A 24,253-nucleotide genomic window follows, 5' to 3' on the forward strand; every position below is an offset into this window, starting at 1 on the left:
TGGCTCCTCAGTTCCCAGCACCTGGGCCATGTGCCCTGTCCCTCTGCAGGCCCCCCCTCCTAACCTCATCAGGAGTAGGAGACGGACGGGTACTTTGTATACATAGTACAACTTTCCTGTGCTAAGCACTACTGTTTACAGCTATTGCTGAACACAAGCTTGTGTTGGTAACAGTGCTGTACCTACCTTTGAGTATTTCACAAATGTTTTCATTAAAACAGTTAAACCCAAGACAAACACTTAAAAAAAAAAGGCATTGTTGGCTTTATTAAAGAGCAGATCAGTAACCCTGGACACCTTTATTTAAATACGTATACCAGAAGACAGTAAGAGAACAGATACATGATGTGATACTTGCCCAAAAGCTTTTACAAAAATTTTCAGAGCTCTTTTAAGGAAAATACAGTGAATACCAACGTGCCTACCACTGAGTTCAACACTTGCTATAATTTTGCTAAGTTTGCTTTGTCTACTCGTGGATGCGTTTCTCCCTGGATCACATCAGCGCTGCAAACATCCTGATAGCTCACCTCTCCGTGGTCACCATGCGTGTCCTACACATACGTGCACGCACACACACTAATGTTCAGAACCACAGTGATCCCACTTTAAAAAATTAACTCTAATTTCCTAATACCACCTAATACCCATCCCACATTCAGTTTCCTCCAGCTGCCTCTAAAATATCTATGTCAATGTCTTCTTGAACCAGATGACTTATGGGTCCAATCAAGGTTCAGACACTGCATTTGATTATGTCTCTCTGAATCAAAAAGCTGTCTTTCCCTGCTTTTCTCCTTTTAAAAAACTGACTTTTGAAGAGACCAGGCCAGTTGTCTTGATAAAGGCCCCACATTCTAGATTTGTCTGATTGTCCCCTTCCCTGAAGCTGTTCCTCTATTTCCTGTGTTTACTATAAACTAAAAGACTAATATACAATTGGTTAGATTCATATGAAATATTTTGGTAAGAATACACAACAGTGTGATGTAAGCATTTCATATTTTATCTCAAAAGATACAATGTCACCGCTACTAGTAATGCTACATTCAGTCACTTGGTTAATGTGAGGCAGTCAGTCATTCCACTGTGAAGGTACCCTTTCTCCAGTTTCAGTGTGTAAGGCGCCTGTGGGTGGCACGCTGGCACGGCACAGACACCCTGCTTCCTTTGCCTCTAATTCTCTGAACATCCATCTAGATGCACTAGAGGTTGCAAATTAGCGATTTTCCAAATTCTGTCATTCCTTCTACATTTATTAGCTGATATTTTTCTGTAACGAAAGCCTTCCTAGAACAGGATGAAAAACTGCTTCTACTAAAAGGACAGGCTGGAAACCTAGTTCTTTCCCTCTAATCACAGAGTAAGCAGTTTAAGATTCACCTCCAGGGGTGGAAATGAACTTAGCTCCTTTCTCTGTTTTGTGTGTATTGCTGTGGAGTCAGATTTTTGGTTATTTGAATGTTATTGTCAGTTGGTCATTCTGTTTGGCAATCAAATTACCTCACATCTGACCAGAAGCCAGCTTCTGTGACCGTTGCCATGTCCCCACTAATCTCTGAGTGCCTCCTCCGTTTCTGACCAAGAGGCTCACCTTGGACATTTAAGGGCCAGACCTACACTCAACTATTTCTCCAAGGTCCTAGTTCCGTGTAGTGGGCAATGCTGGGGACAGAATTTGCTCATCACTGTGGGGGTGCCACTCAGTGGACACAGCTATGAAATAACATAATTTAAAAAAATAATGTGTGATATTTTCAATTTGTATTTATCATTTAGACAATTTTTTAAAAATTTTTTAATGAAGGTACTGGGGATTGAACCCAGGACCTGGTGCATGCTAAGCACACACTCTACCACTGAGCTGTACCCTTCCCCCTCCATTTAGGCTGCTTTACCTAAATTATTTAGTTTTTATGGTCATCTCTTCTCTTAAACTGGAAATTTTGGTTCCTAGTAACTTTTTTTTTTTTTTTTGCTTTATCCTACAATATACACAAAACAGATTCAAACACTAATATTAACATGAAGGCTGGTGGTAATTTTACAATTTTTGCAGGCCTTTTTGTCCTTAAACACATCCCATTAACACGCTGATCGCCCATTGTTGATTGGGTGCCCCCGAGGAAGCACAACTGTCACCCAGAGTCAGGTGACGTGGCGATCAACGTGTTAAGGACGTATAGTCACGATACAACGTGCAGAAGTTTCTTCAAAGAATTATTTTGTGTGTGGTTAGGTTGCCAATTTGATATCAAGCTGATTTGTCTCTTTGTTTTCAATTTCAGAATCTGCTTTTGCTCACTTTTGAATGTGTAAATCATTTACATGTGTTCAAAAGTCAAAATTTCATCAAAAGGTAAAATCAAAGAAACCTTGCTTCCACTCCTCCCTCCACCTCCTGCTCGCCGCTGCCGCCCAACTTCTCATTTTTAATAGCTGGGGGTTTATCCTTCCAGTGTTTCTCTTTGCAGAAATAAGCAACAGTATGTATATGTGGTTCCTCTGAATTCTTACGCAAAAAGCAGCAGGCTGTATACAATTCTCTGTACTCTGATTTTCCCACTTAATAATATGTCATGGTAGGTCACTTGCCTTCCGGGGTGGCCTCGCTCTTACCTAGGGAGCATGTATCTACCTTTACTTTAACCAACCACCCCCCTCTCCCATGTCCATCTCTCTAAATAAATCTTTTACTAAAAAAAAAACAAACAGTATGTTTTGGCACAGTGCTTCCGATTTGTCAAATATGTCACTTATAATGTGTACTGCACTATCAAAGTACAAAGAAACCCTGGTGGCGTTCAGTGAGAGAACGGTCATGATAATTACTAAGCTACGGGGAGGCATTTCCCACCAACAACTATCTTGACATCCGCCGTGGAAATCAAACACACTCTACCTTGGCGCGTCGCTTACCGACGGACGGAAGCCTTCTTACCTCAGGTGCACTTCAAGCGCCTAAGGCAGGCAGTCTGCTGCTACGGCCTGTGTCCACACGCCGCCAGTGAGCATCAGTGGCATCAGATACATCTTATTTCACATTTTCCAAAGTCGGTACCCTGGGATCACTTCCAGTATTACATTATTTCTGGAGGGAAAAAAATGAATCTGTATTTCCTAAATTGATAGATTTCCCCTCAGTACTAATTCTTTTCTTATATAGTAAAGTTTTTTTCTTGAAAGCTTTTGTAAATAAAACATTTATATACTTTCACTCCACTATCAATTACCTAATATTCAGTCAGCTGCGACTTTGTAAACGCTTTAATACTTTTGTTGCTTCCTTTGTGTTTTACCCGTGGCTTCTCTGAAGCATACAGTTGATTCGGAGGTGGATACTAAAATTGTCCCTGGAGCCCTCTCTCCTGATGCAGTCTGACATTTAGTAAGGCATGACACAGCAGTCCCCAGTATTCACTTCATTCACAGAACACCCTCCAACCCCACCCATGTGCCTCCTGCCGCCAATGAAAGACTGAATCCATGCAGAAGAGAGTCTCCATGTTATTACATTCATAAGGCTCCTCCCGTGAGTTCTCGAAGGTGGGACAAAACACGACTTCACAGAGGAGGACTTCCCACATTTCTCTGCCTCTTACGGTATCTCTCGTGTGTGAATCGCCTGATGTTTTGTGAGAGTCAACTTCTTGCAGAAGGACTTCCCACACGCGTCACACTCGTAGGGCTTCTCCCCCGTGTGTGTGCGCTGGTGGACCATGAGGGTTGACTTCATGCAGAAGGACTTCCCGCATCTCCTACATTCATAGGGCTTCTCCCCTGTGTGAGTTCTCTGATGATTAACGAGGTTTGACTTCACATAAAAAGTCTTCCCACATTCATTACATTCAAACGGGTGCTTCCCTGTGTGAGTCCTCTGATGCACAGTGAGGTGCGATTTCATACAGAAAGATTTCTCACATTCGTCGCACTTGTAGGGTTTCTCTTCTATGTGAGTCCTCTGATGTATAGTTAGCGCTGACTTGTAACAGAAAGACTTTCCACATTTATTACACTCATGGGGCTTCTCCCCAGTGTGTGTTCTCTGATGTTCAATGAGGTGTGACTTCTGGAAGAAGGTTTTCCCACATTCCTTACACTCGTAAGGCTTCTCCCCTGTGTGTGTTCGCTGGTGTTTAGTGAGATGTGACTTCTGGAAGAAAGTTTTCCCACATTCTTTGCATTCGTAAGGTTTCTCCCCGGTGTGTATTCTGTGGTGCTGACTGAGGGCTGACTTCATAGAGAAGGCTTTCCCACAGTCACTGCATTTGTAGGGTTTCTCCCCTGTGTGAGTTCTCTGGTGTACAGTTAAGGTTGACTTGTGGCGAAAGGTCTTCTGACATTCATTACACTCATAGGGTTTCTCCTCTGAATGTGTTCTCTGATGGTCAGCGAGGTTTGACTTCATGGAAAAGGCTTTCCCACATTCTTTGCAGACGTGGGGTTTCTTTCCTGTGTGGTTCCTCTGATGAATATTAAGAAGTGACTTCGCATAGAATGCCTTTTCACATTCATTACATTTAAAGGGTTTCTCTCCAGTGTGGGTTCTCTGGTGTATAATGAGGGTTGATTTCATATGGAAGGCTTTCCCACATTCATTGCATTCATGTGGTTTCTCCCCTGTGTGAGTTTTCTGATGCTTAGTGAGGGCTGACTTTTTGTAGAATGATTTCTCACATTCATTGCATCCATAGGGTTTCTCCCCCGTGTGAGTTCTCTGATGTACAGTGAGGATCGAATTCATGGAGAAAGATTTGCCACACTCATTACACTCATAGGGTTTCAAACCTGTGTGGATTTTCTGATGTTTAGTGAGATTCGACTTCACGCAGAAGGCTTTCCCACATTCATTACAGTCATAGGGTTTCTTCCCCGTGTGAGATACTTGATGTATAATCAGGGCTGACTTATAGCAGAAGGATTTCCCACACTCTGTACATTTATAGGGTTTCTCTTCTGTATGCTTCCCCTGATGTACATGTAAGGCTGACTTATAGTAGAAGGATTTTCCACATTCATTACATTTGTAGGGTTTCTCCCCTGTGTGTGTTCTCTGATGATCGGCAAACTGTGACTTCTGTAAGAATGTTTTCCCACATTCATTGCATTTGAAAGGTTTCTCCCCTGTGTGCGTTTTCTGATGTTTAGTGAGGTTTGATTTCACACAGAAGGATTTCCCACAATCCTTACATTCATATGGCTTCTCCCCCGTGTGAGTCCTCTGATGATGGTTGAAGTTTGACTTTGCGTAGAAGGACTTCCCGCAATCCTTACACTGATAGGGCTTCTCTCCTGTGTGAATTCTCTGATGGACTTTCAGGGCTGAGCTGTGACGAAAAGACTTCTTGCACTCACTGCATACATAAAGCTTCTTTCCCGGCTGTGTTCTCTGCTGGTCAGCAATGGCTGACCCCTGAGGGGCTTCACGGCATTCACGGGGCTCCTCTCCTGTGTGAGTTCTTTGAGGGGCAGTGGGTTGTGATTTCTGGAAGGTTTTTCCACATTTATTACTTTCACACAGTTCCTCTCTCGTGTGTGTCTTCTGATGTTGAATGAGGTGGGACTCTTGATAAAAAGATTTCTTGCAATGACTACATCCAAATGTTTTCTCTCCTGTTTGAGTTTTATGAGGTTGAATGAGATGGGACTTCTTCCTGAGATTATTCTCAGTTTCATTACATTCATGGGTTTTCTCCTCCACGTTAACTTTCTGATGTTCAACGAGGGTTGGCTTCTCACACTCATTCACTGCAGAGTGAGCCTTCCCCGTGTGAGATTCTTGCTGGACTTCAAGGGTTGACCCGTCACTGCTGTTTGCCCCCTGCTCCTTATAATCCCGGGATTTCTCTTCTGCTTGGGCCCTCCAAGCTGTCATGACGGCTGCCTCACTAAGGATGGCTGCTCCACCATCATTACCTTCAGAAGGTGGTCCCAAAAAGTGACTTTTCTGTTGCTCAACAGGGTCCTCATTATGACCTTGGGATTTCCCATCTTGGTTATGTTCATCAGATTTCTTTCCAGTATGAGTAGTTTCTCGATTATTACCAAGGAGCAACTTCCCACATGTATTAATTTCATTAGAGTTCTTACTTGAAGGATTTTTATCACTAATAATTGATACCAAAACATTATTCAAACTCATTCCACATAAGTCATATTGACAGGGTGTTTTTCTGAAAACATCATCTCTCTTCTTAGTCTGTGTATTTTTGTCAATGAGTGAAACTCGCCACAAATGTTTATCTTGGTTTTCCTGGCTTCTGTCTATAAGGTCATAAATAAGAAAAATTAAATGTATTTTTAAAATGTTAACACATTTCCTATGTAAATGTAATTTATGTCGGTTCATTTTTCAGTCCCAAGCTCCTAGGATAAAATACCAAGCATATATTTCTCCTTAGACCAGAAAAAAGAAAAATAGAAAAGGGAGAGTAAGACTACAATGAACACACATGTATTTGCTGTTTTAAAAATAAGACCTTCATAATTAAAATGAAAAGAAGAAACTAAACACAAGGAACAGTGAGCTGAGGAGAAAGGATGATACAGAAACTCTCAGGTAATTGGGTTTTTGTCCAACAAAAACCATGAATGGGAAGCAGAGTGAGGGGTATTACTATACACGGACCTTCAGGAGAAACAGCAGAGGAAGGCTTGGGTGCAGGAAACACAGGGCATCTGTACGTACACAGGCACAGCCCACTGCCTATATGCCAGTGGACAAAATAAGGTTTTTATTAGTTATTCAAGATATCCTTCAAAAATACACAACACACACTTCTTAAAATCTTTATTCCCAATCACAAGCCACAAGTCTGACAGATCTGTCCACTTGGCAGTCTGCTTTTCAGCTGTGGTTCTACTAGGAACTCAGATGTCCTCCAGGAAATGTACCCCCCTTCTCTCTCATCTTTTCTCTCTCCCCCTGCCTCACATACATTATTCAAATCACGCCTCTTAAACTGCATTTTCTCCAACACGGAAATAGGCACCACTTACACTTTTCATTAACACACACCGTGGAGAAAGGGCCACCTTAATCCAGTAGCGCTTGATATGTGATAGCACTGAACTTCAAACTGTGTCATGCACTTCTGTTTCCCTCTCGCAACCACAGCGCACGCTCTCAGCAGGTTTTAATGTCTCTGCCGTCACCTCTGATCCCTCTGGGTAGATGTATAGTTGGTGACCCTCAAAAAGCATTATGCATCAGAGTTACCTGGTCATTTTAATTCAAAACAGAGAGTACAGACAGTCATGGCCCCAAGTCAACCTATCTACCCTATGAATCGGAATCTACAGGTAAGTGATATAGGCCTTTGTACTTAGGAAATGCTTTCTGAATAAACGTGTCTATCAGTATTAATAGATGAGCTGATCTATTATATATTACATGTCAAATTAAGGAAGAGTTAAAAAAAGGGTGGGGCAAAAGCCTCAGGTGATAACGAGATGCTGTCAGGTGTCACAATACACGATGAAGTCTGAGTTCCAGGGGAGGGTGCAGCTCAGGGGTAGAGCGTGCGCTTAGCATGCACGACCTCCAGGGTTCAATCCCCAGAACCTCCATTAAAAATAATACTAAAAAGAATCCTCTGAGTTCCTTGTGGCTCAGCTGCTAAGTGAAATAGGAACTCTAAGAGGGAACAGATTAACGTCGGCTAGAGCAATTAAGCAGCACTTCAAAACAAAGGCCAGAACTTTAGCTCAAACGTTAACGACGTGTAAAATAAGCACCACGAGCATGAACTGCGTGGCAGGCACAGTCCTAAGCCCTTTCTTAAGGCTCTGGACAGGCAAACCTCGGGAAGAGGTGCATGGGATGTATGAGCAGTTCAGGAGGTGGGATCAAATGGAACTTACGAGTCTCTGAGCAACAGCAACCAAAAAGAGAGATGAACATGGACTGATATGCTTGTTTTAAGAAGAGGTGCTTAAGTAACAGGGGGAACCCGAGGCTCACATAAGGCTAACAAGGTTTAAACACATATACTTACAATGAGGAATGAAATAAGGCATCAGAGAATAAGGCTCTGGTTTTGAGTGAGGTCACTGGAAAGTACAAATAAAAGCTACAGAGGACAGTTTTCAAAGGAAAATAAAAAATAAGAGGAACTATGCAGAGATCAGTGCTGCAGGTGTTTTTTCATGGTTGTCAGATACAGAAGAAAAGCGTCAGAACCTAAGTAAGGGGAAACAAGGAATGTGAGAAGATTTACAATTTGGAAGAAATGATTTTAGGGTTAGTTTCTGCCACACTGACAGTGAAAGGACTGGAATACCTCAGGTAAAATGGAGAGCAGAGAGTGGATGAGGCTGAGAGAGGAGGTGGGAATTTTTCAATTACTGGGTGAAGTGAAAAGTTTAACTCTTAGGAGCAGATGAGGTACCGGGGAGGATTACAGGGAGGGGACACTGTAAGGCCCAGATCTTGACACAGACTCCTCCCAGACAAAGAGTGACTGTGTGATCAGAACTGCTTGCTGTTGTAAAATGTCTTAAGTTTTGCCAAGTTTGAGGATCCAAAATGCTATTTCACTGTCATACTTTTTATTTCTCTGATTACCAGTGAAGTTGTAGATACTCCCATTTATCACTTGCGCTTGTTTCCCATTTGTGTCTCCTTTTCATGTATGTCTTTTATCCATTTCTCTGTTGGGTGACTTTTTCTTATGAATTGTAGGAGTTCATCATTCAACAAACTTTTACTGAATGCTACATTGTGGCTGGCAGTCTCCTAGACAGTGGAAACACAGACATGAAAGAAAAAAAAAACTGTTCTCATGAAGTTGACATTCTAGTGTGAGGAAGCAGAAACTAAGTAAAATGGATAATGTAAAATGCCTTATTTCAGCTTCTGTCTGAGAAAAGCCACGAATGTATTTTAGACATTAAGCCTTTGCTGGTTATATGTGTTACAAGTAATTTCTCTCACTCTGTGCCACGTCTTTTGAATTTTTATGGTGTTTTGTAATGAGTGAGTGTTCTTAGCATAATTAATCTGTTTTTCTTCTATAAACAGTATTTGTATGCTATTTGGGAAACCCTTTCCTAAGGACTGTAAATACATGATAATACATAATATCAAACATCAAGTCCCCTATTTTTATGTAGTTACAAACACATCCCACTATATTTTCTTCCTGAGATTTTATATATTTTAAACTGATTTTTGTATAAAGATCAAAGACATAAATACTTCCCCCCATATGGATAATTTTCTCAACAGCACTTACTGAATAATCTCCCCTTTGCCTGTCCTCTCACATAACTGACCTCCACCAGTATGGAGCTGGTTCTGGGATCTTACTTCTGTTCCATGTATTTTTACACCAGAATCACACGACAGCCACATGACTAGCACTGGATTTGAGCGGGCAAGCTCACCAGCCTAGTGTTTCCTAGCCTTCTGAAGTGCTTTGGTTATTTGGGGACTTTGCTCCTCCACACAAATTTTAAATTTTATATCTAATAATCCTAAAATGTGACATCCTTTGGTTTTTAATCCTATTCTGTTCAATTCCCACTTTAGTTTCAGGCTTAATATTTAAGTCAGTACTCAAAAACTATCTTTTACTATATTATATTTTATCATTTCTTGGTTCCAGTTCATTTTCTAGTAGATTCTTTAAGAAGAATTCATGAGAAGAATATTCCCTGCATTCTTGTGTATTCAAACTTAATTTGTTGTTGTTACTTTAACTGAGTAACATTTTGTCTACATATAAATTATTGGGATTTACTTTTAGTCCTTAAGGATTTTGTAATTCCTTCTCCACTGCTTTTAAAAAGCACTGAATGCTACTATTGATGTCTGAGATCAGCTTAATTTTTACTTCCCTCTTAAAAATGACTTAATTCAAGTTCTGAGGATCTAGTGCACAGCATGGTATTGTACCCCGAAAGCTGAGAGTAGATCTTAAATCATTCTCACCACACACACAAGTTACCTATGTTACTATGTAAGGTGATGGATGTGTTAATTACCTTAATCTTGGTAATCATTCTACAATATATGTGTACATCAAATCATCACATTGTACCCTTTAAATATATACAATTGTATCTGTCAATTATTCCTCAACAAAGTTTTTAAAAATGACTTAATTCTTTGCTTTGGCAGACCAAAAAGAATCTTCTTTCTTCAAAAATCTATTAACGTCCCTAGGCTGTATCCTGCTGGTGACAATTCTGAGTGAGTTTCCCCGTAGTTACTCTGCCCTTTTCATGTAGACTCCAGTCTTCTTTCATACCAGCACGTTTTACTTGAAATACATCTTTAAATATTTGTTCTATTCAATTATTTTTGGCTTTGTACCCTGAGGGCTGAATTATGTGTGTGCTGAATCTCCCTTTTCAGTCGGCCACACGTGACCACTTACTTTTGCCCTGATATCCAGCTCCTTCTGATCACTCCCTGTGCTTCTCTTCCAGGTCCTTCACTGTTTTCAGCTCCTGTGCTCCTTCCAAATTTATACATCTTTTTGTTGGGATGTTTTTTCTTCCGGTTCGTACCTGAGAACGGGAAGCCTTCAGATAATGCCCTGTGGTCTCCCCATCTCTCTCTTTGGTGCTGACACACAATCCTGTGCTTCTGCATCATAAACGCATTTGCTTCACTAAGTTATAAATTATTCATAGTGAAATGCTTGGTCACAATATTTCTCTATGACAATATGTTTCAGGTTGAGTGTTCTTGACTTAACTAATTTTTTTGGCCTTTTCTTTTTTCTCTTCGTCTTTTTTTCTTATGAAAACTTCCATGCATCCTTCACTGGCTGCTTAGGACCAAGGACTTAACATTGGATCTGATTAGCTCTCATTTCTCTGGGTGTTTTCACGTGCAAAGTCTCTTTTACCCCCAAACTGCAGCTAAGGCCATCTGTGTGTGATTCCACCCTGAGTCCCGCGCCTCCGCTTCTCAGAACCGAAGCGGGTGGCAGGGAAGTTCCTGCCACAGTCCTCTGCAGCCCCCTCCGGTGCTTTACCAAGGGTCAGTCACCTCCGCCTCCTTCCTGGAGAGCCCCCTAAGGCGCAGGTACACAGCTTGAGTTTTCACTGCTTCCAACGGTTTTTCCACTCACGCCCTGGTTTCGAGTTTAGCTATTTCTCAGATTTGTAGAAAATATGAGTCTGCAACTGGTTTCTCATCTCCTGGTGGCTTTAGATGGTGTACAAGAAGAAAAAGGGGAAATGCTGACTTCATATTTCCATTTTCAAATCAGAAGTTTGTTCTTTCCTTCTTGAAAAGTGCCTTTCTTGGCCTCCAGGTGTACTCTCTCAGTTTCCTTCTCTTAAGCATGTGACTTCTCTGTGTGGTGAGGCCCTCGGCTTCAGCCTCTTTTCCTGTCTGTCCACTTCCACCCCGCAAGGCTCTGTCATGACCGCACACCACCTTCCAACCTGACTTCTGAATTAACCTGCACTCCTGCCTGTTCTCCAACTCCAGATCTGTATGTCCAAGTGCCTCATCAATATCTAAACTGGAATCATTAATAATCACCTCAAATCACTGACACTTCTCAAAGTAACTGCTTAAAAACTTGCCCTGAACCATCCCCCCATCTCAGTAAACACCTGCCGTCCCGTCACTAAGGCCACCCTTGCCTCCCCACTTCTCTCCAGCCCAGCAGCACAGCCCACTCTCACAATACAAAGCCGCACCGCGTCGTCACCTCTACCACCATCACGTCACACTGAGCCACTGCAGACACTGCCTCGCCGTCGAGAGGTGAGACCGTCAACGCCCAGCTTACTCTGCATCACCACAACCACTGTTCTGTCTTCATCAGCAGATGTTACTCCTCCAGGAAGCTCATGCCCAGGAAGATAAAAGTTGCAAATGATTTCACTTTTCACTTCGGAAACTTCCTCAAAACCCTTTTAAACAACTTCTCACCTTTCCAATAGATAGTGAACTGGTCGTTCTCTAGGACTATTCAATCCTTGCTGTGTCCACAAGTCCTAAACTATTAAATTTTGATTCTTACCCAATGGTTATCAAGCACTGCATTAAAAAAGTATACCTTAAGGCATACCCTCAAATCTCATAAATAACCGGCCTTGTTTACTCTCCTCCAAGATGCTACCAAGACTGTCAGGCTGAGCAGTCAATTCAGATTCACCTTATCAGTGGTGGCTGTGGGTATTTCAGGGGCCAGCGTGTCACACTGTCTCTGTTTTCACTTGTGTTCACCACCCTTGCCCCAGCCCCAATTTTCTCTTCATAGTATCAAAGAAATCCTTTTAAAACATATTCTTTTGCAGAAATCCATTAACAGCTACCCATCTCACCCAAAATAAAATCAAAGCCCTTCCCAAGTCCTGTAAGACATCATCTGGCCCCTGGCGACCTCTGATGTCACCTCCTGCCAGCATCCGTCTCAGGTGCTCCTGCCGCCACACTGGCCTCCCTGTCTTTCTCAGGGCACTTCCGCCAAACTCATGTGGCAGGAGCTCGGCCCTGTGGCTGTCCCTTCTGGCTGCTCCTCTGCCTGGAGCCCCTGGAATCCGCAGGACTCACTTCCTTACCGACTCCATCAGAAAGGCATTCTCCCACCGCCTTGTAAAAGAGCACGCCCTGCTCTCTAGCTCCCGCCAGCCTGCTTCACTTCTTCCCCCACTCTTGCCACCACCGGACACGTGGGCTTCTTTCTGTATGTCTACCCCACCCCGCACCAGCCGGGGGCTCTAGGAGCTCAGGGACAGAGTGTGTTCACCAGCAAGTCCCCGACTCGGAGCGCGGACTAGGAGTACCTGCAGAAGGAATGCACGCACGCCTGCCTGGGGGGCAGTGAAAAGGAAGCAGCCCGGGAAACGGAGGGAAAATGAGTACTAGAGAAGGAGGAAGCAAGAACAAAGGTCTGCGATGGGGCAGGCAGGCTTCAGCGCTGGGCTCGAGAATGGCCAACCCCTAAAAGGCAGGCAGGAAAGGGGAGCGCTGGTACTGAGAGCGGCGGACGGACGTGCGGGTCAGGCGACCTGAGGCTGGCTTACTGCTCACTTACTCCCAAAGCTCCAAGGCCCCTAAACAGGGTTCTGAGACACAGACCAAAGGTCTCAACTTCTGAACCAACTAACCTGGGACCTGATTCCCATTGGCTTCTTCCTGATACCGCCTAACTCACCTGGGTCCCTCCGGCCCGGGAGCTCTCCCTCTCGTGGCCACGGCTCTTCCCCTTGCTCCAGCTTGAAGATCACCTCTGGTTTGGTGATGCAGCACCCTGTGCGTGAGACACGGGATAAGACTTCTGACAAGCTGCTTGGACATCAGGCCCCTGAAGGACAAGGAAGGTGCAGGTTCAGGGGTCACGCGATAAAGGTGCCCATGTGAACCTTTCTGTAGGGAGGTGAGAACGAAAACATTCTTTCCATGCCCAGTGGAAGCAATCCTGTTTGACCCATGAGCTGTACACAAGTGTCATGAAACTCCACCAAGGGCTCCTGAGCTTTGGAGGCTGAGAGAGGAAACACCAGCTGGGGGGCGCTACCAGGAAGGCTGCTCACCCACGGACACCAGGTGGCTGTAGTTCTCCAGCATCACGTCCCGGTACAGGGTCCTCTGCATGCCCGTCAGTTGCAGCCACTCGTCCCAGGTGAAGTCTACAGTCACGTCCTTGAATGACACGGACTCCTGACCAGCACGTTTCTGCTCAAGCCAAAGAGTTCGGTATTGGGTGACATGAAAGAGAGAGATGTGGGAAATAGTACTTAACATGTTTATTCTGAGAAAATCAATGAAATAAGAGCTGATTCTTTGAAAAGATCAATAAAATTGATAAACGTCTAGCTAGACTAAGAAAAAAAGAGAGAGAACACAGATTACTAATAACAGAAATGAAAGTGCGGCTGTAGCTACAGATCCTATTGACATCAAAAGAATAAAAGAATATGAATAACTCTCTGCGCACAAGTCTGATAACCCAGATGAAGTGGACCAATTTGTTCAAAGACACATCTGCCAAACTCACACAAGATACACAAATACACAATCTAAATAAATCTATATTTTAAAATTGAGTCAATAATTAATAACCTTCCAAAACAAAAAGCAGCAAGATTAGATGGGTTCACTGATAAATTCTACCAAACATTAAGGAAGAAATTACACTAATTCTCTTTCAGAAGATAGAAATGGAGGAGACTGTTCCTGTCTCCTCCTATGAGCCCATCATTACCCTAACACCAAACAAGATGAAGACATTACAAGATAAGAAAACCACAGACCGATGTCTCTCATGAACATAGATGCAAAAATCCTCAACAAAATATTAGCAGATCAAATCCAACAATGTATAAAAAGAATTATACCCCAAACCAAGTGGGATTTATTTCAGGTTCAAAGCTGGTTCAACATTCAAGAATCAATTGATATAACCTATCACTTCAGCAGGCTAAAGAAAAGGCACATGATCATATCAATAGATGCATAAAAACCATTTGACAAATGATAAAAACTCTCAGTAAACTTAGGAATAAAGACGAACTCCCTCAGCTTGATAAAAAGTATCTACAAAAACCTACAGCTAACATCATACTTACTGGTGAGAAACCAGCCGCTCCCCACTAGCACAAGGAACAAGGAAAGGATGTCCCCTCTGCCCACTCCTTTTCAACATCGTCCTCGAAGACCAGACCTCTACACTGTTTTGAGCAGAGTCTGTGGCACACAGTTCAGCCCCTCAGATGCTGAACAAATGCCTAATAAACCCATGTTGAGTGAAATGTAAATAATTTTAAAAAGTATTTTAATAAAACAAGCAGAAACGAAGTGCTTGTGTTCTCAACAGCCTTAACTTCACCGCGAGGGGCTCAGCCTCGCCCTCTGGAGGGCTGGAAGCCCTCGGTGGTTTCCAGGCTGAGGCGGCATCACTGGAGCAGCATTTCAGATATAATTAACTTAGAAGGACAGACAACCGCAGGGAGAAGGCAGCAGAAAACTACTCCAACAGCGCAGGGAGAGAAGACAGAGCTCTGACATGGGGAGACGGATTAAGTAGAAAAGACGGGTTTAAAACATCAGGACACCTTAGAGGGAGTAAAGCCCAGATGCCACACAGGATGCGGGGAGGGGATGAACCCCACGGAGGTGGCGTCACTCACCACCGTGTCACTCACCACCTGGTGTGCTCCATCATCCGATGAGAAATAGGGGAAGCTGGAAGTGATCATTTAAATTTTTAAACAGTTGAAAACGAGGTGCCTCTGGCCATGTGTATGGAGAAGAGTGAGACACAAGGGAAGAGCCCAGGCTACAAAGTGTCACCACCGCGGAGGGCAGGGAACCTCAGGAAGCTCCAGCAGAGCCATGGGACAAGGAGCTGAGGATAAGCCGAGAGACTTGGCAGAAGAGGAGGAAGATGCTGTGAGGGAGACAAACAAACCAGAATGGAGCCCAATAAAGCCAGAAAAATGACGTCACAGAACACCAGAGAAGGAGGCTTTCCAGAAGGTGGAAGAGGTTAATTGCCACAGGAGGCAGAATATGCTAATAAGCAAAGGTCTGGAACACGGCCACTGGGTTCTATGCCAAGGACATAGCCCCTGAGCTTTATCAGGACAGAGTGAGGCAAGTAGTGGGGAAGAAGGGGGACTGCAAACAGAGGAATGGATGGAGACACAGATACCTGTACCCGAATGCCCGGAGTAGCACTATTGGTTAAAAGCCAAAAGGTGGAAATAATTCCAAGCATCCATTAACAAGTGGTGGATAATCAGCTGGGAGATATTGCAGGTTCAGTTCCACACCACCAAAATAAAGCAAGTATTTCAGTAAGGTGAGTCACACAAGTGTTTTGGTTTCCCAGTGCACGCAGAAATTGTTTATGTTATACTGCAGTCTGTCACATGTACAACAGGACTATGTCTAAAATAACAAGGCACACACCTTAATTTAAAAATGTTTTATCACTAAAAAATGCTAACCAACATCTGACAACACAAGGGATCACAAACCTCCAATTTCTAAAAACCCAATGTCTGTGAAGCACTGTAAAATGAGGTATGCCTTTACAACGGAATATTACTCAGCCATTAAAAGGAATAAAGCTCTGATACACACCACAACGTGGATGAACCTTGAAAGCATTACATTAAGTGAAAAGAGTCAGATACAAAAGGGCAAAGAGTGTCTGATTCCACTTATATAAAATACCTAGAATAGGGAAATTCAGAGAGACAGAAAGTAGATCAAAGGTGACCAGGGGCTGGGGAGAGAGAGGGAGTTGTTGGTTACGTGTTAGAGTGTTTGTCTGGGGTGACAAAAACGTTTTGGAAACAGTGATGATGGTTGTACAACATTCTGAGTTTAACTGATGCCACTGAACTGCACACTTAAAAATGATTAAAATGGCAAATTTGTTATATAAATTTTACCACAATTAAAAAGAATGTGAATGCATAACAAATAAACTTTTGCCAAAGACTTTGAGTCTGAACTACCTGCCATCCAACTTGTACAGTTTCTAGAGTAATTTTAAGGACATGCAGTCTTTTTCTTTCATTCCTCCAGACAGTCCGAGGTTTCACCCCCTAGATCAAAGTGGATGCTCAGAAAGTTTTTCACGGAGTCCACAATGCTTTGGTCCCCTCCTAAACCTCACTGAGCTCTGCCCTCCCCTTCCAGTGAAGAGTAATTACAGGCTACAGGAAGGTGACTACAAGATTCTCTCCTATCTGGAGGCCTTCAAAGACATCCTTCCCAAGCCCCAGTGCCAGGAAGTCTTTCTGTCCCAGGAAAAGATGATGAAAATCCTTCATCGATAAGGAAGATCAAAGACAGGTGTGCCACTCGCCTTTGATGACTGCAGGACGAAATGACTGACACAGACGACGCCACCTCTGCCGGCTAGTCAGATGCCACCCACTCACTCTTCATTTACCCACAAGTAGCTTTTTATCTATTTCCACTTTTCCTTCTTAATATATGAACACACTTCAAAGCCATGAAATCCACTAGAAAACGAAATAGGGAGTAAAGAAATAACTCACCTGGGATTTGCTCATTTTCTGCTGTTCTTGGAAGAGTGTCAAAACCTGGGAAGGCATACCTAGAAGCGCAGGAAAGAGGACCAGGATACCAGGAGCTCCCAGACTCTCCTCCTAAAACCACCCACACACCAGCCGGATGACCTTTAGTCCTGGAGAAAGAGGAAGGTTACATCTACCCCTTTGTGACTCACATTTGCAATCTTCCCCAATGCTTCAACTATTTGTCTCCCTCTCAGTAACACAGAAACTTTTAAAACAATTATTAAGCAAATGGCAGCATCTCAAAAATATGAAGTACAGTGTCTTCATTAAAACTGATGCAGCAAGAAGAAACCCCCTAAAGATTATCTTGTGTCTCTGTTTTACTATCAAGACTTTAACCCCTTGAATCCAAGAATCCTCATAAAGCTTTGAAAAAAGGGGTAGGTGCCTTAAACACGGGTTTTTTTTTAAACTGTTTTTTCTAATTTACTGTTTCTCAAAAGGATCTTTTAAGAGGAAACTTGTTTCTGTGTGATCGTGTGGACAGCACCAAGCCAGGACTCCCAACGTCCTTGGCAAGTCACCTCACCTTCCAGATTCTTCTTCCCTTCTGTCAAATGAGACAAAAATACATAACCCTGGCAAACCCTCCCAGAACGACTACTCTTGTCTCTAAGATCAAGAACGACAGAAAAGCACAACTCCAGATGCCACACATGGTGATGGACATGGTGAGCAAGCTGTCCAGCCTCTGGTAACGGTTAGTGGAGAATGAAGGGAAGAGAGGACGCCACTTGAGAGTGGAGGTTAAAGATAAAAGCTTCCCAGCTGTGGAACCCCTCCAGCATCCCGCCAATCTGGTGACACTTCCCACGCAGTCCAGTCCGTCCCTTGCCACCATTCAGCCCCAGCTCCCTTTTCTTTCCCGCAGTAACTCACAGCTGAATGCGGTGAAATCACTCAAGCCTTGCTCCCTCTGGGTGATACGCTCCTTTACTGGCTTTCTTCTGCTTCTTTCCGGGAGCTCTGATGGGTCTCAGTCAGAGGCTGGAGGGGGTAGTTCTTCCCAGTGAGATTCCTATTCCTGGAGTCCCCCTCCTCCTGGCCTTAGTAGCGATGCTTTGTTCCAGCAGTTCCTAGGGGACACATCCATTTTAGCCAGAACCTTCAACAGGATCCTCAGATCTGCCTCGCTAAGAACACACAGCTAGCAGACATCTCAAGCCGCACTTCTGCGAACGCAAACCAGGGGGCTGAGGACAAAGGCAGGCTGGCCTCGGCTGCAGCGCCCTCGGGCCCCTGGACAGCGCACACGCGGCGCGAGACCGGCAGAGGGGTGGGTCCACGCGGCCCGACTGTGCAGAATCGGCCACAAGTATAAGGGAACTGAGGAAACCCGGGATCCACACCGCTGCGGGAAAGCCAAGCACACGCATTTCAGTCACGTATTCGGGGCCTTGGGAGCGCGCGCCACGCCAGCGCCGCGAACGGGCAGCGTCCGGCTTCGGGCCGGCGCGCGCAGGAGGGGCAGCACCGCGTCTCGTCCTACCTGCCTGGTCCGCGGGGCCCCAGGGTGCCTGTCGCTCCTTCCTGCGGGCCGCCTTCCGGCCTCCTCAGCGGTTACGCGGATGAAGACCTCGCAGCAAGCGCGGCCTCTTCCCCAGACGCGGCCTTTCCTGCGCGTTCGCTCGGGACCCCCAGGGCTCCCCGCATTCAGTGTGGACCCAGCCCTGGCTGCGGTGCCTCTGGGCCCCGCCCCGCGCCCTTCTCCGCCGCCTCGGGCCGCCGGCGCGGACCAGGCCGCCGACGTCCAGGGCCCATCGCCCGCCTCACGCGCGACCGCGCCGGGATTGGCCTGAGACCACCAGGACGCCCCGCTGAGGACCGACGCGCGCCTGCGCACAGAGCCCGGCGCCGAGCGCGGCGGGCCCTTGGGAGGCTCCGCCCACAGTGGGGCGGGGCCCGCGCGATGCCGGGCCCGCTTTACTCCCCACTCCCACGTCACCCCCACGCGCACACATCGCCCCATTCTCTCCTCACATCCCCCCACTCCCACATCACCGCCACCTCTCCTCCACCGACTTCACCCCGCCCCTCCGCCTCCACGCCCCCGCCCCACATCACCCCAACCTTAGCTCGCCTGTCATCCACCACCCCAGCCTGCAGGTGGGGGGGCCTCCTCGCAGCCACCAAGCGAGGGAGAGATTAAAAAACACAGATGAAAATTTTAACCCAATGGTCCAGACAAGCAGTTTTTAAAACCGTAATGAAAAAGAAGAGGGGGACAAAATTTAAGAAGCAATACACGAAAACTGAACGTAGATCAAAATGCATACAAATGAAGAGGAAAAAAAAAGAGTATCTCACGCATTCTCCCGGAGATGGCTGTACTGAACTGTGAGGCGTGCATCTTTCTGACATTTTTACTATAAAGAAAAAATTCGAAAGGATCAAGAGGACCCAGAGAACCGGCCTAGGACAAAGGGTATTTAACACTTCACCAAATGACCTTTGGGATTGGTGGGAAGTACTCCAAACGTTATGTTAGTTCGACCAGTGCCACACACACATAAAATTAGGGTTAAATCTCTAGCTCACACATTAGAGTAAATAAGTTTTATCTGGTTTCAAGATTTTAAAATTCAAAAGAAAATTCTTAAAGCATAGTGAATTTTAGGATATAAAAATCAATGGATGGGAAAACATATGACAACAAATTGAGAAACCATTAAGCTAAAAACTGATTTTATTTTAGAAAGTTACACATTTCAGTTTCAGATTAAAAATTGGAAGAAAGTTTAAAGACAAACTAAGAAAAGATATTTATAACATATTCGTGAAAGTGATTGCTTCAAATGTCTAGAGGTCCTTGGTGGACTCTTCTTGGTAGAGTAATAGCTATTCAGGAATATCTCTCTGCATATCTAAGGATTCCTGGAGATGCCTGTATGTTTGACATGTGGCAAGTTTTCCCTTTAGGAAGAGCAGAGAGGAGGGGAGCTGTTCTGCTGAGGCTCTCCTAAAAATCCGAATGAAGATGGCTTTATTCTAGGGGCTAACACCCAGGAAGTGGAATGATAGACATGGCAGTTAAAAAAATGACCATGAGATTCTTTGACATTTCTAGTTTTGAGAGTTGGGGTTCTATGTCCCTCCCCTTGAATTAGCTTTGACCAATGGAATAGCGTAGAAGTGACACTAGGTGACTTCTCAGGTGAGGTCATAAAAGGTCATGTAGCTTCTGCCTTGAGTGTGGAACATGCTCAGATCCCTGGAATGCATCCACTTGGAGGCTACCACACCATGCAAGGAGGCCCACCTATGGGCATGCTAGCCCAAGTCCAGGTGTACGGTTCCAATGCCCAGTCTCCCCAGAGCTGAGGCCCCAGACATAATGGAGCAGAGAAAAGACAGACCCACTGTGCCTGCTGAACTCCTGACCCACAGAATCTGCACATAATCACTGAATTTGGGGGGTGTTTTTGGCACAGGAGTAATCAAAACAAACGGGAGACAGCTTCCACCTCCTCCCCTCCACGACCACCTACACATCTGAAGCAAAGACAGCCTACACAGACCCCCGTGATCATCACGCATGCAGTAACCTGGTCTTTGCACAGCCACCTGTGAGGGCACCTTCAGAAGTGTAGAGAGGCCCCCGTGGGATCACACACTGTGCTAGTCAGGTGGGCTGTCCTGGTCGGGGCTCCATGCCTCTCTGAGAACTGGAACCTTCCAAATGTGGAAAGACAGGAAGGTGGGCATCTAATCACGGTGTAACTTCCACTATCATTTGGAAAGCTCCCAGTCTCCCCTATACTGGTCAGCCCTCTACCCGCTGCTGGTGACGGAAATCCAACTCCAACTAGCTTTAGAGCAAGACGTTATCCCTGTAGGGCCGGGGCAACAGTTCTAGCCAAAGACACACACAAGTGATGTCATCAGCCTTCTCTCTCCACACATCCAAGACAGGCTTTCTCCACATGACACGCAGCACCTGCTGACAGTGAAAAGCATATCTCATCAACCTAGTGGCCCCCCAGAAAGAGGATTTCTTCCCCCTTAATACTGAAAGAAGCAATCTCATTGCTTGTTTGGGTCCTGTGCTCACCCCTAGATCAACCGTCGGGGGGTCAGCCCACCCAACATGGACAGAACAGGTTGCCCCCCAGGAAAGATGTGCTCTGTTAAAGGAGCCCGCTACTCTGTCCATCAGCTCCAGTTCCCAAAAGGGCCAGGGGCATGCTGGAGAGCCACGCCGCCTGGGCTTGAATCACAGCAAACCTTGGGCAAGAGACTTCTTTGTGTCTCAATTTCCTCATCTACAAAATGGGACTAACAATAATAAGTTTGCTGTATTAAATTGAATGAATTCACATAAAGCTCTCAGACCAGCGCCCAGGACACAAATACTGTACAAGCGTCAGCTGCTGTTATCACCAGCCCTGGCACGTCCCCCTCTCTGAGGGGGGATCGGGAGAGGGAAGGGGACAAGAGGCAGAAGAGGCAGTTGCCCTCCTCGACCCAGTCCCTGGAGAAAAGGAGGGCTCTGGGCCTCCAGAAGGGTACACGCTGTCCTGACTCCCCAGACCCCTAACTTCTGCCCAGGTCGCCAAGGTCCTCCCTAGTCCCCTCATGGCCTTAGATGCAGGAGCTCAGACAGACATGGCATCTGGACAGAAGCCTTTCTGATGCAGGCTCCCAGCCTCGCCTCTGGTCTTTGCTTTCCTGGGCACTGGGAAAGCCCCCCCCACAACTGGGGGAGGCTGTCACTCAGAAGGGGGCTGGAGTTTAGGGAAACTCAAACTATAGTTTCCACATTGCAGGTCATGACTCATCCTGGGTTGAGTTTTTTTTTTTAAATGAAATAGATTAAATATGGTGGAATAAAAAATGCAGTAAGGGTCAGTAGTGGTCATGAAGTGTTTGTGCATGTGCACCAGGTCGCAACTATGTAAGATGGATTCCTCACTGCGAATTACAAGCTAGTTTTCAAAGCACTGAGTCAGAGGATTCGAATATTTTAACGGACTTGAGCACTGGGGCCACTGAACATGTCCCTGGTGTGGCCAGAGGGGACCCCCACAGTAGGGTCCTCTGCTCAGGGGAGGTGCTCAGAGCTCCTGTTGACCTGAGTGAAGGAACAGAAAGAGACGTCTGCGTCAGGGCCCCTGCAGGAGCTGCGGGAGGCTGTGGTGAGAAGCACAGGACACACAGTGAAAGCTGTAACCTGAGGGAAGCCATCTCGGTTTGGATGGGGACAATTTCCATCCACAGCCAAAGAAATGCCTTAACAAAAGCTTATTTTAAAAAAATAACCTATTTATATGTTTAAAAAGAAATAGAGATGCAAGCCATTCATCGCTCTGTAAAATGAAGAACAAAGACTAAACTGAATGCTGATGCCCAGCGCTGAGGAGGTCACAGACCGCCAGCGCTTTCTCACTGCGCTGGGAGAAGATGGTGCGGGACTGGAATTAGCCATTTTAGGGGGCAATTTAGCTACATCCTAAACTTTAAATACTCATGCCCTTTGAACCAGCAACAGCACTTTTAAAACTTTACCTAGTAAACAGATGCATTAAAACTCTAGGAGGGGCGGGGTATAGTTCAGTGGTAGAGCACGTGCTTAGCATGTGTGAGGTCCTGAGTTCAATCCCCAGTACCTCCAGTGAAAAAAAAAATCTTAAAAAGGGGAGGAGGTGGGTATAGCTCAGTGGTAACTTGTGTGCTAGGCATGCACAAGGTCCTAGGTTCAAGCCCCAGTACTTCTGTCAAAAAAAAAAAAAAACTAAACTAAAAACAAAAACTACATAACTGCCTAAATATATGCACAAGAATCTACATTGCAGCATTGCTTGCAACGTCAGAAGCTGGAAATAACCACATATCCATTGATGGAGGAGCAGTTACATAGATGGCACATCCACGAAATGAAATACTATGCTCTGTCAGATAGGAAAGAAGAATGTTACGTGCCTAAATGAGAAAAGCAAGCTGTGAGAGAGTATATAAAGTATGTCGCTGGTTTTAAAACATTTCCACGCACACTGAAGAAACATGCTCCCACACCTCCTGCAGCAACCGTGGTGCCTGATGGCTGGACTTTGGTGTGACTTTAGGAAATGAAAAGTGTATGATTAACACAGTTTTGTACTGTTGGAAATTTTTACAAACAGCATGTATTTTATAATCAGGAAAAAAATTAGTGAACAAGGATCATAAAGCTTTATTTAATAAATATAACCCAAAATTTCAAAATACTTTATTCCATATGTAGCCAATTAGGGAAAGAAAAAAAGAAGGAAATGTTTGAAGAGACTACGTGAAGAGTCAGGAGAAAGGGAGGAGGATGGGGAAATTCAAGCAATGAAGATTAACTGGAGACCAGAGGGTGCTCAGGGCCTCTTGACTCTCAAAACATCACCTTTCATGGGTCACATCTCACGGGTCACTGGGGGCTTCCACTGCTCCTTGGCAGTGCTGGGAGATGCTACATTGACATTTGCTGAAATAATCAAGACTCCAGAGATATGGAAATTCTCTCAAAACCAGGGGGGGCTGTCTACTTTTTTTCTATGACCATCAGGATTGCCTATTTTCCCCCTAAAATAAAGTATTTGCCTGGACAACTGTAAGCTCTATCAGGGAATAACTTTTCTGAAGAACTTTAAGATTCTCAAGGTCTTAACATCCATCTGCCACTGAAATACTGGGTTCTGCTCTGATGCCTCCAAATCGCATTTGAAAAGAGAATTTATTCCTTAGTTTGTGTTCTTCAGATCCCTGGGGAAAGGATGGGAGGGTCAGATCTGGTCATGGGGACACCATGTGGGGAGGAGAAAAGTCAACACATCAATTCAAAGGTGTTCAGAGCCCCAGGGAGGTGTGCTTTGCCCTGACACAGAGCAGATGAACCTGGGTAAACCCACGTGGCATTGAGGTCTCAGAATAGGGGTCTGAACCCCCAGGAAGGGGGCCTGGCCGCTCTCCTCTGACCAGGGGGAGGTGAGATCCTAAGCACAATAATGTCCCAAGACAGGTGTGAGTATCAAAGGGCATGTGGCAGTGTGGGGGCCTGCTGGGGACTCCCAGAAAGACGTAGTGGACGCAAGCAGCAGGGGCCAAGCTCTCTTGGGCTGACTCCTCCCAGGCCAATTTTAGTTTCTGAAAAGAGAAACTCCTAAAGACTACTTGCAGAAGCAAGATGGGCATGAGGCCTTGCATGGCCTCTCTGCGGGCCCCGAGGAGCAGCAACAACACGGAATCCAGTCACAAAAGC

The 24,253-nt window shown here is 45.1% G+C and overlaps 1 protein-coding gene across 1 annotated transcript; it reads right to left on the bottom strand.

The window, feature by feature from the left end:
* Positions 1 to 280: 280 nt before the first annotated feature.
* On the bottom strand, positions 281 to 18,867 carry LOC123611698 (uncharacterized). The gene is made up of 6 exons (XM_045503803.2): positions 18,521 to 18,867; positions 17,911 to 18,107; positions 16,990 to 17,138; positions 13,507 to 13,648; positions 13,128 to 13,223; positions 281 to 6,264 (listed from the first exon to the last, which is right to left on the bottom strand). The coding sequence occupies exons 3-6, from the start codon at positions 17,044 to 17,046 to the stop codon at positions 3,599 to 3,601; spliced, it is 2,961 nt and encodes a 986-aa protein (XP_045359759.1). The 5' UTR covers positions 17,047 to 17,138; positions 17,911 to 18,107; positions 18,521 to 18,867; the 3' UTR covers positions 281 to 3,598.
* Positions 18,868 to 24,253: the final 5,386 nt, after the last annotated feature.

The sequence above is a fragment of the Camelus bactrianus genome, chromosome 18 (assembly GCF_048773025.1).
Source record: "Camelus bactrianus isolate YW-2024 breed Bactrian camel chromosome 18, ASM4877302v1, whole genome shotgun sequence".
Taxonomy (NCBI): Eukaryota; Metazoa; Chordata; class Mammalia; order Artiodactyla; family Camelidae; genus Camelus; species Camelus bactrianus.

Excerpts from the sequence above, each read along its gene's own strand:
- LOC123611698 (XM_045503803.2), bottom strand. The coding sequence starts at position 17,046 with ATGCCTTCCCAGGTTTTGACACTCTTCCAAGAACAGCAGAAAATGAGC. Across the intron at positions 13,649-16,989 it reads AGAAAATGAGCAAATCCCAG|AAACGTGCTGGTCAGGAGTC; the intron begins GTGAGTTATTTC and ends TGGCTTGAGCAG. Across the intron at positions 13,224-13,506 it reads CAGCCACCTGGTGTCCGTGG|GGTGCTGCATCACCAAACCA; the intron begins GTGAGCAGCCTT and ends TCTCACGCACAG.